Here is a 17,627-nt window from a genome sequence, read left to right on the forward strand (position 1 = left end):
ATTCAATGAGATTAAATTTTGGGATTGTGTTGGGCTTCTTCCTGTGCTGCTCCTCCAAGCTTACCCTGAAAAAGAGAGACTCATAACCTGTGGAAGAGACTGCAGTTTACCACTGTGCTGTGCACAGCATAACTCTGCCTTTTAAACCACAGGTCTTGTCAGCAGGGAAATGGGTGCTCCTCACCTGTACATTCCCACCAAGGGTGGTGTCCTACCCTCTTCCCTTGGGAATGGTACAACTGTCCTGATATGAAATACAGGAGTGTGCTCTTTGCAAGAACATTCTTCACTGATTGCTTTTATATAGAAGAGGCTGAAGTTGAGGTGAGACAGCAGAATTTTTGCTAATCTTAACCCCATTCCTTGATAATTTTGCAGAAGAAATTTTCCTTTCTGTAGCTTCTGCAACCTGCAGCTGTAGGAGCATTAAGAGCTGCGGTTGCTGAAGGCACAAATGGACAAAACAACCTATGGCCAAGTTCTCTCGCTGCCTGGTGATGCCAAACACATCCTGCTGGTCCTGACAGCCCCTGCCATGCAGCTGAATCTCTCTGCCTGCTTTGTTTCACACCGGAGTTTGACCTTAAACACCAGAGAAAGATCCAGGTCACCTGTCCAGACATAGGTTAGGCACTGCCTGGCCATGGTAGAGACAAGGTCTGGCCAGCAGTGCCAGATGAGGCGGTGGTGAGGATGAGGTCTGGGCAGCCCTGTCTGTAGCTCTTGCCTGTCTTTCCTGCTGCCTCCTGGATGGTGAGTGATGTGGTAAATCAGCTGTCACTTAGCAACGCTGCCGGCTGGGGAGCAGCGGCAGGTTTTGGTGCAGGAGTGACGCCTGCAAGGCTGTGCAGTGGTTATTTCACCTTTCTTCCCCTCAGTGCTTTCCAACCCAGCATGTATTTTCTTTTACTTGCTGCTTTCCCTGCACATGTGGGTGCAGGTTTCCCGTGGCTGAAGACAACAGCCCCAGCTGCAGGAGCCAGGTGTTCCCTGCCAGCCCTCCCTGGGATTGTTGTGCAACTCTGGAGCACCTCGAGACCCCCAGCCCATGTGCCATCAGCCATCTGCCACCTGCAGAGCTGGTACAGCAGGACACAGAGAGGGCAGAAGGATGATTAGCTGGGGTTTATTCTCTGAGGAAGAAAACGGCATGGAGAAACACAGGGACACAAGGAACTCAGATCAGCACTGTAAAATCGTTGCCTGTGCGACTTGAAACCTGTTAACGACACCTGAAACATGGTCTGTGCCTCACACCAAGGGTATTTCTGCACATGGATTTGTCCAGCTCTTCACCATCTGCACAGCCAGGAGCTGTGCATAGCCAAGAGCAGGGGGCTGTGCAGCAGAAGGCAGGAAGATCATGGCTGTGTTCACTGGGATGAGGAGTGGGGACCCCTCAGTTCTCCCAGCACTGCCTCTCAACTTGTCCCTCCTCTAGGGCTCAGGAGCAGGAAGAGAAACTTTCCAGCTTCAGGCTTTTAATCTGACAGTCTGCATACTCTTCAAAAGAACTCAAATCTATCAGAGAAAAGGACAATTAGAGGGGCTTAAACCATTTGTGAACCCATCCTGGCCCATTTTGGAGCCTTTTCTTAGAAGGACTAAGAAGCAGATTCAGCTCTACTCCCCACATGCCAGCCCTATGTCTCTAAGAAATTTTTGTAATGCAACAATGTATTAAAAAACCCCAAAAAATCTTAAAAAAGGCAAGGCCTTTCCTTCAGAATTAATGAGCAAAAGATCTTGAATAAGGGAGTTGCTCACTTGGTGGCTCATCTGGAGTAAAGCCCCTGGTTCCCACAAAACCAGGGGTTTTACACCCACTTTTGAGATATAATCTGAATGTATCTAGCCAAAACTAAGGCTTGCAAACCCAGCACATGTGAGGGAAAGGATTTCAAGTATAAGGAAACCAGACTGAACTGGCACATTGTGCCAGGCTAGGCAGGCCAAGCTGAACCTGTTGCTCATGGAACAATGGCAAAGAACAATAAATGGAAGCACTCAGGGGTAGCTGCTGTGGTGGGAGCCTGGTTGAGATGGAAGGAGTTGCCAAACCCACAGTGACCATGGCCACATGGGGCCACATGGGGTGGGACAGCCTGGCCCAAATGGAGGAATCTTCCATTTTGAATGGCCTATTGTAGGAGCAGGCATTCAAACGAGGAAGGAGTAAGCAAGGCTGAAAAGCAGCCAGTGAAAGACATGACTTGTAACTGAGGTTTATGAGTAGCCTGGGGAGCTCTTATCAGGGCTTGGTTCATCATGCACTGGAAGAAGATGCCAAAGGGTTCCATGAGATAAAGCTGGAGATCTGTCAAGATTGAGGACTCAGCACCCTGGTTGTGGCCTCTGTGAACTGACCCCAAGTGCTGTGCAGTGTTTCTGGGACACTGGATTGACATTTGAGACAATCTCCTGAGGAAGGTTAGCCTGGGAACCAATTTCTCTCTTGCCTACACCAGCTGATGCAATTAGCTTGGCAGCCCTTTTCAGTCTCTATTTCTGAGGTTACAGCTCGAATCAATCTGTGCAGGTGGGATTGTAGCTGGGTTCTTTGGATGGGGAGTGAGGCCAAGACACTCGGCATGGATCCCTGGGAGTGGCTGCTTGCTCTCTCCCTTCCAAAAGTGAGTTAGTGAGATTTTAATTAGTGTGAAAGGGTACTTCTGCCAGAATGCGTAACACTTATTCCCAAAAAATTAAAAAGAAATCTGTTACTTTAGAAATTGTAAGGATTTAAAGGGATTTCTCTAAGAAATTAGGCCTATTTTATAATTTTTTCTTTTTTCTGGGTGATACTTGCAAGGGAATAATGTAAGCTTTAAAAACCTCTACACAGATGAAATTCCTGAAGTTTTGCATACAGGCTATATTTGGGGAAAATAGGTTATTGTTAGGGTAAAATGAAGCTTTTGTCACTAACAATTCAAAATCTAAGTAGGATAATCTGGCATGACAACAAATACACTTTAATCATGATAACATAATTACCGATCAGGAAGAATAGAGGACAAAATTAGGATTGTTTAGGTATCTTCATGCTTTGTTTCTTCCTTCAAATGCTGCTGAGTGTTCATTTCCCACATCACAACATTTAGATTGAAATGTTCACCAAACCTGCAAAGAATTTGATGTTTCATCGTTCAGCTGTTGAGCTGTTCACTCATCTTTCCTTGATTCCAGGAGAGTGTGATGTCTCAAATATATGAAAGTCCAATTTGGCACAGAGACAGTGGACTGTCCAGTGCCACATCTGTGTGTGAAAACAGAGGCAGAATATCCTCACACAGAGGGGAGACCTTGGACTCAGTGAGCCTCACAGGACTACTAAAGATATCAGTGTTAATGAAGAGAGATGGAAACAGGCTCCACATGGTCCATCTCTCCATTGTTGTCTTAAATTACCTTGATGAAATCCCTTCAGTTCCCCTGACTACCTGTTAAGTGGGAATAGTCCTTGCTTACCTCTTAGAGCATGTTTTGAGGATAAACACATCCAATGCTGAGCTGGTATGGTGACAGAGGCAGTCCAAGGATGTAAAATAGATTCACATTTGGGATTGCAAGACTTTCCCTCTGGAGAGCAGAGAAACTTCACTCCTGGTCATTTTGGCTGCATTGTGGCTAAGGGCTGGGGTTATTCAATGGCTTCACAGTGTCTCTGGTCTACCCTCATTCCCTGGGACCAAATCCTTTCCCATGCTGTGATATTAATAAAATGATAGGCTATAGTTATTGATCCATATATAACAGAGAAGATAATACAAGTTGATAAATCTGCTTCTTTTATCACAAATCTCTTGGAGCAAAACTAAGAGGAGATTGACTTGGGGGTTCCCCTTAAATAGAAGGAAATTATCCCCTTGCTGTGTGCAGCAAAAGGTTTGAAATAGAATTTAATGACAAATAGTGCAGAGCAATGAGAAGCAATGTCAAGCCCTCAAAAATGTTATGTGGACAATCTGATGACAAATCTGGAGTTGTGAAAGAGTCTTCTGAGATTCAAGAAGATAAGGTTTGGGAGAGAAACTCGTGTACATGCTGTCCTAATGAACAGATCTATTTCAACATTGCAGAAACTCAGAGGGAAGCAAAAGACCCCACAATTCAGAGAAAAAAACCCTGAAATAAAAAGGAAAAGACTGCAAGGATTGTGAAATCCTTTGCTTATTTGTCTGGAGGCTATTAAAGAGGAGTGAGAAAAGGCAAAGGGAGACTTTGTGACTGGGTAGGTTGTCCTGATGGACCACAGGTTTCCTTATGCAGCTGCCCTTAGGTGTGGCTCTGCTTGGCAATTTATATTGGTGTCAAGCAATTTAAGTAACACTGACAATGACACCCATCAGATTCTCTTGCAAATATCCAGGGCTGCCTGCTCCCTACTGCCCAAGGCTCAGAAGTCAGTTCTGCCCCATGGGAACCCCTCTGGTCTTTTGGAGTGGCTCTGAAAGTGGTTTGGACTCAGACAGGACTAAACAAGACAGGTGCTGAGTAGATGCTGCTGCTCTTTGTTTGTGCCTGATGTGTGATGTGTGATGCCTGCAGGGAGCCCTTTGTGGTCTCCTGGATGAGAACTGTCAGTGACAGTTCAGAACTGTCAGAGACACCGACTCTGGAGGTGTTCCAGAGGCATGTGGATGTGGCACTGGGTGGTGTGTTTAGTGGTTTAGGGGTTACCATGGCAGTACTGGGTTGATAGTTGGACTTGATGATCCTAAAGGTCTCTTCCAACCTTCATGCTTCTATTCTATAATTGCAAAATGGGTGTGGTTCCTTGCTCCCACTCTCTTTGCGATGCTAACTTCTGCTTGTAAATTATGAAGAATAAGAGTCAGTGAGTGATAATAGCCTTAATAAAAATGAGCTTGCTTTCTTTCTTTCTTACTTTCCCCCTCATCTGACATGTGCTTCAGCACTGTTTATGCCTGGACTTGATGATCTTAAAGGTCTCTTCTGAGATTGATAGTTCTATGATTCTGTGTGGGAAGTCCAAGCCTTGTGTTGAGGGCCTGAGCCAGCAGTGTGCACTTGCGGCCAAGAAAGCCAACACAATCCTGAAGTGTATCAGGAAGAGCATTCCCAGTGGTCAGGGAGGTGATTGTACCCCTTTGCTCAGCCCTAGTGAGACACATCTGGAGTGCTGTGTCCAGGTCTGGGCTCCTCAGGGCAGGAGAGACCTGGAGCTCCTGGAGCAGCCCAGCAGAGGCTGAGGAGATGAGGAAGGGCATGAAGCAGCTCTCTCGAGGGACCTGCAGCTGTTCAGAATTGAGAGGAGACCCAGCTGAGAGGGGCCCTCATCCCTCTCTGTCCCTGTCTGCAGGGAGGGCTCAGAGCAAGGAGCAGCTCTGCTCCCTGGGACCCAGCAATGGCACAAGACATCATGGGCAGAAATGGATGCCCAGGAAATTCCACCTGAACATGACAAAGAACTTCTTTCCTGTGCAGTGACTGAGCAGAAAGAGAGACTAGAGAGGGTGTGGAGTCTCTCTCACTGGGGACATTCCAGACCTGTCAGGACACAATCCTGTGCCATGTGCTCTGGCATGACTGTGCTTGAGCAGGGAGGTGGGACCCGATGACCCACTGTGGTCCCTTCCAACCTGCCCTTCTGTGTTTCTGAAATTTTGGGACTGGGGCTCCCGCCAGCGCCAGGGGCCACGGGGGGGATGTGACACAGCCGGCTGTCACTGCGCGGGCCGGGCCGCGGATGCAGGCCCCGGGATGCGCCGCGGTTGCCATGGCGACGCCCCACCGTCCCCTCGGTTGCCATGGCAGTGGGCGGGGGAAGGGTTTGCCGGTGGCGCCGCCGGAAGTGCCGGCGGGGGCGGGGTCCGGCCCGGAAGCGCGGCCGGCGCGGCAGGAGGCCCGCGGCGCCTCAGCGGGACGGGAGAGCGGCGGGCGGGCGCTGCCGGGGCCGGAGCGGCGGAGCCGGGGCTGCCCGGGCCGCCGAGGGACCGGAGCGGCGGGGCGCGGGCGGTCCTGCCCGAGCGGAGCGCGCAGCGGGGACACCCCGCCCCTTCCTCCCCGCGGGCCCTGCACGGGAAGATGGCGGCGGCGGGAGGCGGCGGCGGCGGTGGCGCGGGGGCGGCGGGCCGGCCCGGGCTGTGAGAGCCGCGGCGGGACGGGCGGCGAGCGGCGGAGGATGAGCCTGCTGTGCGCGCAGTATCTCCGGTGGGTATCTCCGGAGCGCGGCGGGCGGGCGGGCCGCGGCCGGGCGGCCCGGGGACGGCGGGAGCGGGCGGGCTGGGAGCCCTCGGGCCTCGCGGCGGCGGCGCGGGGCGCCGGGCGGGAGCGGGCCGTGCCCGGGCCGTGTGCGGGACCGGCCGCCGCGCTCCCCAGCCCCGCGGGCGCCGGGCTCGGCTGCCGCATGGCCCGGCGCTCCCCAGCAAGGTCACGCCGCCGCCGTGGAGCCGCGGGAGGGTGGGAGAGTCCGCCGGCTTCCCTGGCGGAATTCTCCATCGCTTCCCGAGGAGGCGGCAGGGTAACCCGCCGCTGCGGAGCCGCCGCCGAGTTTGACCCTGGCTGTGCAGCGCGGCCGTGCTCGTAGCCCCGGGAGAACGGGAGTAGCAGGAGTCGTGTGTCAGCCCTCGCCATCAGCTGGAAGTCCTCAGTCACGGCTGACACAGCCGGTCGGTGCTGGGGACGCTCAGCCGAGGGGCTGCGAGAGGAGTGAAGCTGCTGGGGCTGTGCTTTGAAACAGCACCGTTCCCTGGTCCCTGTATTCCAGAGCACGGGATACCTCACGTTGATACGAGCAGAACTCTTGGGGTGAACTTATACCCAAATGCTCGTTCTCTAGTGGTTTTGGAAAGCAGCGTCGCGAGCTACAAATGGCTTTCCAGTAGCTGTAAAGTACTAAATGTTTAGGCTGATCGTGATGTGTCACCTCTGACGCTTCCAGAACACCTCATGGAAACGGAATAGGTATGCCAAAAGGGCATGCACCTTGTTTCTGAGGAGTTCAGGGCTTGGGAAGATTTAGAACAAGTGAGTTCAATGAGGATTTTACATTTTGAAAGCACTTTTTTTGAATACAAAGTTCTGAAACACTTCAGTGGTCTCTCCTTGCTGGTTCTCCAAATTCTTCCCTTCCTCTTCATCTTGTCTTTTATCTCTGCTTCCTTCTGTTATCCTATATCTTACTTCATGTTTATTTCTTAAAAAAAAAAAAAAAACAACTTATCTTTTTTATCCAGTAGTGAGTTTGACCTTTTTCTCTTCCAGGTGGGTACACCTGTGCTGTCATAAAACTTTGTAATTCCTTCTTTCATCTTACATTATGATAAAGTTCTTAAATGCTTTATTATTAACATTCTTCTCCCAGTAAAATACTTGGTTTTTTTATTGTAAGATGTGTCTTAATAATATTGTAACCTCTGGCTCCCTGTTCCTTCTTGTGACTGCACGTGTCCTTTGGCTGCTTTGGGTTGTGGGAGGCTGTGCCATTGAAGTCACTCATGTCCCTGCCCCTGTCACCTTCCTGCACCACCAGGCTCTTCCTTAGCATTTTGCTGTGCCAAGCTGGAAATTCTTCCTGCAAGCTGTGGGCAGGAATCACCTGTTTCTCCTCTCTTTGTTCCTCCCACACTTCAGCTCATCCTGGGTTGTTCTTGGCTTTTTCCTGACTGCTTTGTTTATATTGTGCCAAAGCAACAGGACTGAAGCATGTGTGCACTAATGTGTTACAGGCACTGTCTCTGTCACCAAGAATCTTACCCCTTCCTAAAACAACAGGACAGTCCCCCTTCTAAACTCTTCAAGCACTCTGTAGTGCATCATCTTCTGCCTCTAAAGACCATTGGGGTTTGTTCTCTGTGTAGAAGGTATGCTTGGGGAAGGTTTCCTTGAAAAGCTGTGAAATGCTTTTCACATCCACAGAGCGTACATTTAAATTGTTTGATTTGCATAGAGCAGAAATGCAGCTGCAGATTATGGCAGCCCAGGCTCATAAAGGGAACTGGGAATTCAGCCTCAGACTCTCAGAGCCAGTTCTGTTAGTCCTCTGTTTTAAGGAGGAAGGCATCCTCCCTTTTACTGTGTCAGGACAGGCTCAATCTGACTACAGTGAAGAAGGAATAGCCCAAAGTGTAACAATGTGAGAGGGCAGCTTAACAAAACATTGTGCCAAATGAAGACATGAGGCAATTAACCTCTGCTGTCTTCATTGTCTTAACACTAAGGAGGGACAGAAAAGTTCCTGCAAGAAATCATTTCATGTGAATTTGAGTTTTAGACAGAAGCGAGACAGATTTCTAAGGTGAACATGTAATGGTTGAATATTTAGTGAAATAATGACTCTGCAAGAATCAAGCTGCTGAAAGAGTGAGCAGGGGGGAAGGGACTTTTTGCTGGACTACCTTAACTCTTCAACTTCTAGGTTCTTGCTTTCTGTATGTGTGTGAATCAGCTATTTTAAAATGCTGTCCTTGAAGGATTGTGCCCCTTCAATCAACCTGTGAGAAGTGAGGAGCACACGAGATTTCTGTAGAAGTCTTCCAGGAAGAGCAAATAAGGTCAGGCTTCATGTACTGAGTCTTTGAAAAGTTACAGGAGAGTCTGTCTTTAAGTCATCTTCCTATGTTGCCATAGATTTTTGGGATTTCTGCTTTCCCAGCCTTATCCTTTTCAAAGTCACCTGTCAAGAGTTTTGGAGTGTATTCTCTGGAGTCATTGTTTGAGTCACTTCTCAAAGGTTTGCACTGCATCTGGTAAGGTGAGTAGACCTTCCAAAAGGTTCTTTTAGGAGATGAGAACCTAAAAGATGTTTTAGGAAACAGGAACACTGTTCAACTCTCCCTGTTCAGGTGAACTTGTTCATTGCATCTGGCTGAAAATTTGTATCCATGCTATTTGTGCTGCTTGGGGAACCTACAAGCACTTCCCATAAATAAAATTAATCTCATGGGGCTCTTGTCTTAAAGCAAACATTTCATGTATCCTGCTAGATATAAAAGAAGTCACTTTTAAGCAAAGTATCACTGATAGGATTTCTGACACAATAGCACAGAAACTTCTGAGCATATCCATTTCATAGGCCTGTGTTGAGCTTTAGTTCATGTTTGTTCACTTTAGACAAATGATCTTCAATGCCATTTTTACAGGTTAATCTTCAAAATGGAGTTAACTAGGATTTAGAAGCTTAGCACATTGATATGAGACTGTCTCAATTGTATTTCAAAAAGATGTGAGCTCAGTTGCCATTAAAATGTGGCGTTGCCCTGGTAAGCTGTGGCTTTTAGAACAAGCACAAATGTAGAATAAAAAATGCTTGAATTACAGGGCTTGAAACACTGCTTAGAAATTCCAGTGCTGGTGAACCAGTAGGTAGTTTCCTGTAGCCTTATGATGGGGCTATAACCAACTTCATTAAAGGTTTGACTGCTTTAATAATTCAAATTGTGGGTCTCTTTTCAAAGACTCATCAGTGGCTCCATTAAGTTCTGCATCTGCAGTCTCTTCCTGGTTGCTCCTTTGCTGTGTGCTGGCCCTGGACACACCTTTTGCAGGTTCTTCACTGTTAAAGGAGGAGGGTAGAGCAGAGGTAATTGCACTTTGTGTGTGAGCATGTTCTGGTACTGATTCCTGGTCAGGATGATGTAGAAGTGGTGCTTGTCTGTGCTGGAAAGGCACCAGCCAGAATATTGATGAATGAGCCTCAGCAAGAAGTCAGTTAATTAATTATCTTGAGAGTATATGAAGGAAAAAGTTAGTAAATGTAACCTCTTAATTGAGAACCCTGTGTCCCTGCAGTGGGCTTCCTGGAGTTGGTAGGATCACAAGGCAGGAGGAAAGGCCTCAGGAGGCTCCTGTCCAGCCTCCTGCTCACAGCAGGGACAGCTCTGGGGTCAGACCAAGTGCCCTGAGCATGAAGATCTCCAGGACTGGAGACATCTCAGCCTTTTAGGACAGCTTGAATGTCTTCATGGTGGAAAAGATTTTCTGTACATCCAGCCTGAACCTCTCCTGTTTTATCTTGTCTCCATTGTCTCTTGTCATCTCTCTACACAGAGCCTGGATCCATCTTCTCAATCCCCTCCCTGCAGGCATGTGGCACCTGTGGGTGCTCTGGAGCCTTCCCTACCTCAGGCTGACCTAGCCTGGCTGCCACAGCCTCTGCTCCAGCCCTCATTGCTCTGGAGGCCTTGCTTCAGTTGTTCCACAGCTTTCTTGATTAATCTTGGTATCTGAGCAAGACCAAGTCAGTCTTGGGAGATATTCCCTCCAGTTTTTTGTTTTCTGGAATGATAGTGTTTACTCTCAGATTTTAACTAGGGGAGATGTAGTGGGGCCTGCTTTGGCCTTCCAGGACACACCTCATAGCATGATGTTTTTTGGGGTCAACATAATGTCTCCCCTCTAGTTTTGTCTCTTTTTTTTCTCTATACAAGATGTCTCCACCATTTGGTAACTAGAATTTCTGCCAATATTTAATATGAGCAACACTTCTTATTCTTCTTTGAGGGTGAGAGTAATGATTTAAAAAAGTAAAGATTGGTGATGACTCCTATTTACTTAGGATCAACAAGCTTTTTGTGGTGACCTATGAAGTAAAAAGAATCACAAAGTGTCAAGCTATTCCCTACTGAGCTTTCTGATGAAGGAAATACATCTTGCTGGGAGCCCCAAGACACACACCATACTCCTCAGGTGTCTGAGCAGCAATTCCTTGTTCCCTTTTTCCTATCATGGGCATCCAAATTATTGAGCACCCTCCTGTCATCCAGGGACAACTTATGCTAATGTCAGTGTCAGACCTGTGATAATTTTTGTTTTTCAAACCCAGATTCCTAAGGAAACAAGGCTTGTTCAAGTGTGCTGAGGTTGGTTGCTGCCATTATAACATTGTGAAAGCTGGTTAAATGATCATGTTTGGATGATCCAAATGAGTGTGCCTGGTGAGAGTGAAGCAGGCAGAGTCTAACTGGGGAAAGGCAGCACTTCCAGAACTTCCCCTTAACTGTGATGTGCTTGTTTCTGTGCTGGGGTTTGAGCATGCTGCTCCCTGGAGGGGTAACAGCAGGGATGGGAGTGCCTGTGCAGGTTAGCAGGTGCTGGACATATTTTCCTGCTGGAGGGACTGGCAGGAAGGTGAATATGTGCCAGAGGGAAGAAGGCTGCTCTAACCAGAGAATGTGACTTGTTTAGCACTTGGCAAAACTTGGCCATTCAGACCAAGGGTGGGTTTTAAACTTGAACAGCTCTTGACAGAAGTTTCTCACTCTCCCTCACCCTCAACCCTGATGTGATGGCATAAGTTTATGGCAAAGTCTAAAGTAAGCTGAACTGGGAAACCACACTAGGTTAAAACTGCTTTAGTTTTGTTTTTTACCCATGGGGTTTGGTCCCAATTGGTTTCCTGATCCCATTAATTGTGTTACTACAGATGTGCTGCTGGAAAGGGTGAAGTTGTGTGCAACAGGATTGAAGCACTAATGGTTAAGAGCAGGATGGGACTGCTGCTTGGAGTGACAGTGCTCTTTGTCATTAAAGTGCTCACTGACCCAGAACACTAGTGACTAGTGTCCTGCTTCCTAGAATATGGCTGTAGCTTTATATAGAATGTCATCCTTACAGAATCACTGTCAGCAAACTGTACCCCTCTTTCCAGTCTGGACTGAGAGTCTCCCCTTGCTGCAGAACACAGTGTGTGCTGTTGCTGCACTTCCTGTGCTCTGCTAGGAGGTTACATGCACAACAGTGTTCTAGTGACCTAGAAGTGCAGGTTAGTGTAAGTAAAGTTACAGCTGTATTTATTTATTTATTTTTGATGGAAGGGATGATTCCTGCAGCCATTAGTTCTTGTTCTAACCTGCATACTCCTATGTAGTTTGATCTTTATTGGAAAAGAGAAAGTTCTGTTGTGGCAGTAAAGCCAGGTGATACTTGTCTGAAGTGTTAATGAGGGAGGGCCCCAATGCACTTTGAGAAGGCTTTCCCTGTCCCTGAGTATAGGAAGTTTGAGGGTTTTTTTCCCCTCAGTTTTTTCATTTCAGTGCATGGTAAGAAGCTACATTTTTGTGGTGAATTAGCTGTTTTATGTAAGTATTCAGTGTAAAGTATACTGTGATATTCTGGCTACTTCTAGAATCTGTTTCTTCTATCTTACGAAGTCATAACAAGTAACCATAGCTTGGTCCAGTGAGATTATTTTGACCTCTAAATAAGCTGATCTGGGCAGTGAATTGTATCACAAACTTTTAAGTTAAGCAACTTAAAAGCTCTGTTTAAATCTATCTAGAAACTGAAGCTGCCCTGCTTTTTTTTTTTAGTTTGCTACATGGGCTGTTGTGGGCATTTTCAGATGTCTTAGTGTTTCCTGTTGGAGAGAGAAAAGTTGGGTTGATGGGAAGACAGTGACTTGATGGATAAATGCCTTGGCATCTTCCCTGCCCTGCTCAGCCAGAAAAAATGACTACTGAAGAGGAGAAATTGCAGTTCAAGTGCATAGTGGCTGGGGAGGGAAGAGAGGATAATTTGCTGTGGATCTGATTTTGTTGGATGAGTTGCTGCTGGGGATTGTAGAGGTTTAAGGGTTCTTCATGACTGCTGTTAGATCTTCACAACAGTAGCAGAGACTCACTCATAGCAGCGGGCTGGTAGAAGAGCAGTTAGAGAATGCAGCTATAATTTGTAAGGAATATATGTGGGAGGACACTAGTTGTTGCTTTCATTACTTTGAACTTGAGGATTGTCCTCATCTTACTGGAAAAACCACACAGCTGCTGTCAGGCTGGAGTGGAATAAACCCACAGATTTTTTTCTCCTTTAAATCATTAGCAGAGATGCATATTTTGATTCTGTACTTTTTAATGTATTATGAGGGAGGACATAGATTTCAGTGGTGTTTGGGAAAACATAGGTTTTCCTCTGCTCAGAGGGGGATATGGTATCTTGTTTCTCCATCTTACTGCTGTAAGAATAGAGGAATAACAGATTATTTGTTGTGAAGTGAATTGAGGGCTCTGGGCCATCGTTTCTCATGATTCCATACAGAGTGGGGGGCTGGTGGCTTTGTGTGTGCCTGCTGAGCACTTGAGTACTGGAGTCATCACTAGCTGCCACTTGTGCAGCCCTGCTCCAAGTCCTGCCTTTGGGCCACGTTTCTAGACTTGTCTGCCCACTGCTGCTCTTCCTATTTGAATTTAAGACAAATTTTTCATTGTAAGCTTAGGGACTTCCCAGATGACCAGATGAGGGGGAAATGGCTTAAACAGTGTTCTGAAGCTGAGTATTTAAATTCCTCTGAGTTAAATCAGCAGGTACTTGTTCAGATCAATGTAATCCTGTGAGCTGGGATGGAATAAACTTTTTTGAGTGACATGAGGTCTGCTTTCTCTTCTTTCTGTATTCCAGTCAGACTTCTCTTGGATTATTCACACTGACTTCTGCACTCAAGGGATTATCATAAGGAACCAGAAGGCTGAGAGTCTCTGAATCTCTTGGGATTGTTACAGATCTGTGGGTGACAGTCTGAATTTCACTGATGGGACTCAAATCACAGATACCCTTGAGGTACTTAGGAGTCCTGCTAGAATTAATATTTCTTCCATCTTCAGGGAAACAAAAGATAATATTTCTGAAAGTACTTATGATATCCAGAATACATCAGCAGTCTATTTCTCATCTTTTTATTTCATTGTTTTTGGTGCTGAAAGTGTCCTCTAGTGTTCAGCCTCATTGAACAGTTTTCTGCTTTGTATAAATGGTGGTAGGGATAAAGTTGATTTTTATTTCATTTTTTCCCCTCCTCTCCTCTGAAGAATTTTCTGTTTTGAGTCTTCAGACCATGCTTATCATACAGCTAAATTATCTGAGAGCTACTCTGTAGCTGTTGGAAAATGAGAAATTTATTCTGAGTATGGTACCTTTAAGACTGATTCTGCCAAAATAGTGTGGAGAACATTTTTTTTAACTACTTAAAGGCAACCACTTTTTTGCTTAGAAAACAGAAAAATAGACCTTTTGGCATTAAGCATCTTTATTTGAGACTTTTTGGTGTTTCATGATGCCTTGATTTAATGAGCCCTTGAGAGTTGTTCCTGTTTGGTCAGGCTACAGCAAAGGGCAGTTTGTTTGGAGCCTGCCTGTTTTGGGCCTCCCATAGTTTGTGCTGTTACTTAGCACATCTTAACTTCCCTACACGGGAAGAATAAATGACTCTTTGACAAATCTGTTGGGAAGGCCACTTTCTCCCTTTGTTTTACTATAGTCCTGTAAATTTTACTGCTGACTGTTGCAGTGAAATTCTCTTGGTATCATGTCCTGTGTTGGTCTCACCATGATATGAAGAAAGCATGTGGATATTCCTATGTGTCAAACAGCTGTGACTGTGTGATAATCTTTCTTCAACCCAAACAACCTTTGACAGCTTTGGTTCCTTCTGCAGACAGTACTGGTTTTGGAAGGGCCTTTGGACATTCCTGATCTTAATTCAAGGTACACTTGAGCTGTTACGAGGGGTCTTCAGGGCACATTTTCCAAACTAACCTAATAATAACTGAAAATGAAAATCCTCTATATAAAAAAGTTGCTAAGAAGTGCTAATCCTCTGTACCTATGGAGAAATAAGAATGGGACAAGACATCTGGCTGTTGAAGTTGTTTGTCTTGAAATAGTGTAAATACTTGACAATGTCATGACCAAACTTCTGAGGAGAGACTTGATCCAGCCAGATATTCCCAGGAAAAAGCCAGTCTGTTGGTAAGAATAGTTTCAAAGGATTTAAACCACATTTATAAGCATTAAGACCCAGACCCACCAAAAGTGTATAAAACCATGAAAACTGTACCAGTTCTTAGAGCTCAAACATGCTGCTTCAGTTACTAGTAAAGTAAAGGAAATGTTATTTCAATCTTAAGAAAAAGGTGAGATTTCTATATTAGTTAATGGTTGTCAGTTAAATTATTAAAATATACAGAGTAAACTTGCAGTAAAAATCCAGAAGGTGTTTCAGTTTGCCTTAATACCATTCATAGGTGTCATGTTGAACATATGTGAAATCTTTAACTAGAAAAGAAGTGATAAAATCCTTAATATGCATTGTTGACGTGCATTTGGATTATTACAGCAGGCCTTAATTCATGAGTATGTCACATAGATTATGCCAGGGCATGAATGTCTGGCAGGTTTTCTACCCAGCTTGAACATACCATGACTATTTAATTTAAATATTTATTTAGTTTTGAGGTAAGTGGCAGGAGATATGGGGCTTGGGGCAAAGACATCTGTAGGGGATTGTGGCTTGCTCTGACTTCAGCTGAAGTACTTGTTTTCTGGTTTTGATATCAAAGACTGAAATAATCTCTAATGCTTGAAAGTACCCATAAAAAATATTTTCAGTATGTTTCTAATGAAGATGTCAAGTGCTTGCTGATGCTGCTTGTGCAGCTACAGACTATTTTGGTCACTTCCATCATAGGTGGCCATTCAGAAGTCAGCACTAAAAAAAGGGCTGTGTCTGCCTGTAACATTACATTAGGTGGTAAGAATTTGGGTGTATCTTCTCTCCTGCATAACTGATTCTGTTAATTCCTGAAATAATTCTTTGAGAACTGATGTGCTGGAGCATTAGGTGATGTGGGTCAAGAATGTTTTGTCTTCTGGAAGGACAGTTCCAAAAGACATGAAGATCTTTGGGTCTTTAAGGACTCAGGTACACGAAGTTTTTTGTGTGTAATGGGAAATGCTGTTGAACATAAAGATTTCAGATTTTGGTATTAAAGCAGCATGATTCACCTGGTTTCCCTGCTTTATTGTCAAATGCTGAAGCACAGTGCTAAAATGATTCTATTTTCCAAATTCTTTTGGACATGCTGGTATACTACACAAAACAAGTGACTATGAAATCAAATCTGTACTTGATTGCAAAGTGGAATGTGGGGGCAGCCTGAGTAACACAAATGCTGAGTTAATACCTGGTAACTGTTGTCACATGTCAAATCTTTTAATATGCCTCAAAGATTCAGAAAATGCTTTCTCTGAGTGAGGACAGTCACTACCCTTCCCCAGGTCCCAAAAGTAGCAGTGGATTGAGCAAGGCTGGTGATTTTTGCTGTGGGATTTGGTGGGAGGCAGGAGCTGGAGTGGGTGAACCCAAGGCACGCAGGAGTTCCTGAAGGAAAAATGCAATACCAGGTGGGAATGGTTTGGCAGTGTCTGGGATGTTGCTTTGGGCTATGGAGGTGACTTGGTAGGACTTCAAAAACAAGCAACTAAATGTTTGTCAGAAGTAACATCCGGGTGGTGGGTTGGACTTTATAACCTTTTGAGGGCCTTTCTAGGCCTACAATCTGATCTTCAGGTGGGGTGTGGGAATCCATTGCTATGGAGCCTTTCCTCAGCCTTTACAGAAGATAATGAGGTGTGATCTGACTGCTGAAAGGGAGACTGTGGTCTGGAAAACTGCATTCACATTATTCTTTTTTACAGTTTATGTTTAGTAAAGGTCGGCCATGTTTTTCCATATATGGTTCATAAAGCAGATAGTAATTTATGCTCAGTTGAACATCATGTGAACTTTTCTGACACATTACTAGAAAGGACTAGGTCTTGAGATTTAAATTTGAAATAATTTTTTTTTTTAATAAAATTATTTGGGTCTCAAAAGTAGATTTAACCTTGGGGGTTATAAATTTGCTCAGATGCTTTCTCCTAACCAATCCATTAGTTTTCAAAACAGGAAAGGAGGTTATTGGTTAACTGGGAGTACCTGAGAGTGCTCAGTGGGGCAATGGTGGCAGCAGATCTATTTGGAGGCAGTTTGAGCCTGCTGGAGCACAGCTACACAGGTCAGCTGGACTTGGGCCAGGGAGCTGCATATCTTCAAGCAGGCTGGATTTCCTCCATCCCTGTTGGTGTTTGGGCCTCAAGCTGCACCACTCCTGGAGAGGACAGTTCTTGTAGCAGTGTATCCACTGGCCTCCCTTCTTCTTTGCTAATAACATTTGCTATTCTGAGCTGGTTGGATTGGTCATAGGTTTCTCCTTCAGCTGAACATAGAACAGAATAATTTCACATATTCCAGGAGTACTATGTGTTTTGGTGATGGACTTGGGTTTTGTAGCTAACAGCCCTTCTGGATGAGCCACTCCTGTACTGAGGAGAACCAACAGCAGAGTAGTGCAGGTGGGTTGTGTGTTGCTAAGCCAGAAATGATTTGCTTATTCTCTATCTGGAAAGTAAGTTTATCTCAGAACAGCACTGCCTGTGTGTTTCTGATAGAGAATGGGGAGCAGCTAATGAGACTCCTATAAATGACTGGCAGTGATGTGCTGAGTACCCATTTAATTATCATAAATGGAGGATATAATTCTCCCTAGCTGGTGTTCAGCCTTCTGCCATTACTGTGCTTTCAGAGTATTGTTTGTGTATAATTTCACACAAACATGGATTTCACACAAGGATGGAAAATTGAAAATAATTTCTAAGATGCAGTTTGCAATTAGGATCATATCCAGATGTAATCTGAGCATTTTTGTCAAGGCTTGTCTGTACCATGTGGTGTCCTTTCAAACCTCTTAATAATGAAAAGCTGTTTAAAACTTTTGGGTATATCATGTTTGTGCATAGATGTGTGTTTCATGTGATGGAGTTTATAAAATGAATGGGATTGGCAAAAACCA

The 17,627-nt window shown here is 45.4% G+C and overlaps 1 protein-coding gene across 6 annotated transcripts in view; it reads left to right on the forward strand.

The window, feature by feature from the left end:
• The first annotated feature begins 5,835 nt into the window (after nucleotides 1-5,835).
• Nucleotides 5,836-17,627, forward strand: part of SMG7 (SMG7 nonsense mediated mRNA decay factor) — a 49,056-nt gene continuing 37,264 nt past the window's right edge. For all 6 annotated transcript variants that reach the window (XM_079314588.1, XM_079314591.1, XM_079314590.1 and 3 more), the window contains exon 1: nucleotides 5,836-6,177. In XM_079314588.1, coding sequence (XP_079170714.1) covers nucleotides 6,149-6,177 — 29 coding nt within the window. In that variant the 5' untranslated portion in view covers nucleotides 5,836-6,148. The remainder of the gene's footprint in view (nucleotides 6,178-17,627) is intronic.

The sequence above is a fragment of the Erithacus rubecula genome (assembly GCF_903797595.1).
Source record: "Erithacus rubecula genome assembly, chromosome: 10".
Taxonomy (NCBI): Eukaryota; Metazoa; Chordata; class Aves; order Passeriformes; family Muscicapidae; genus Erithacus; species Erithacus rubecula.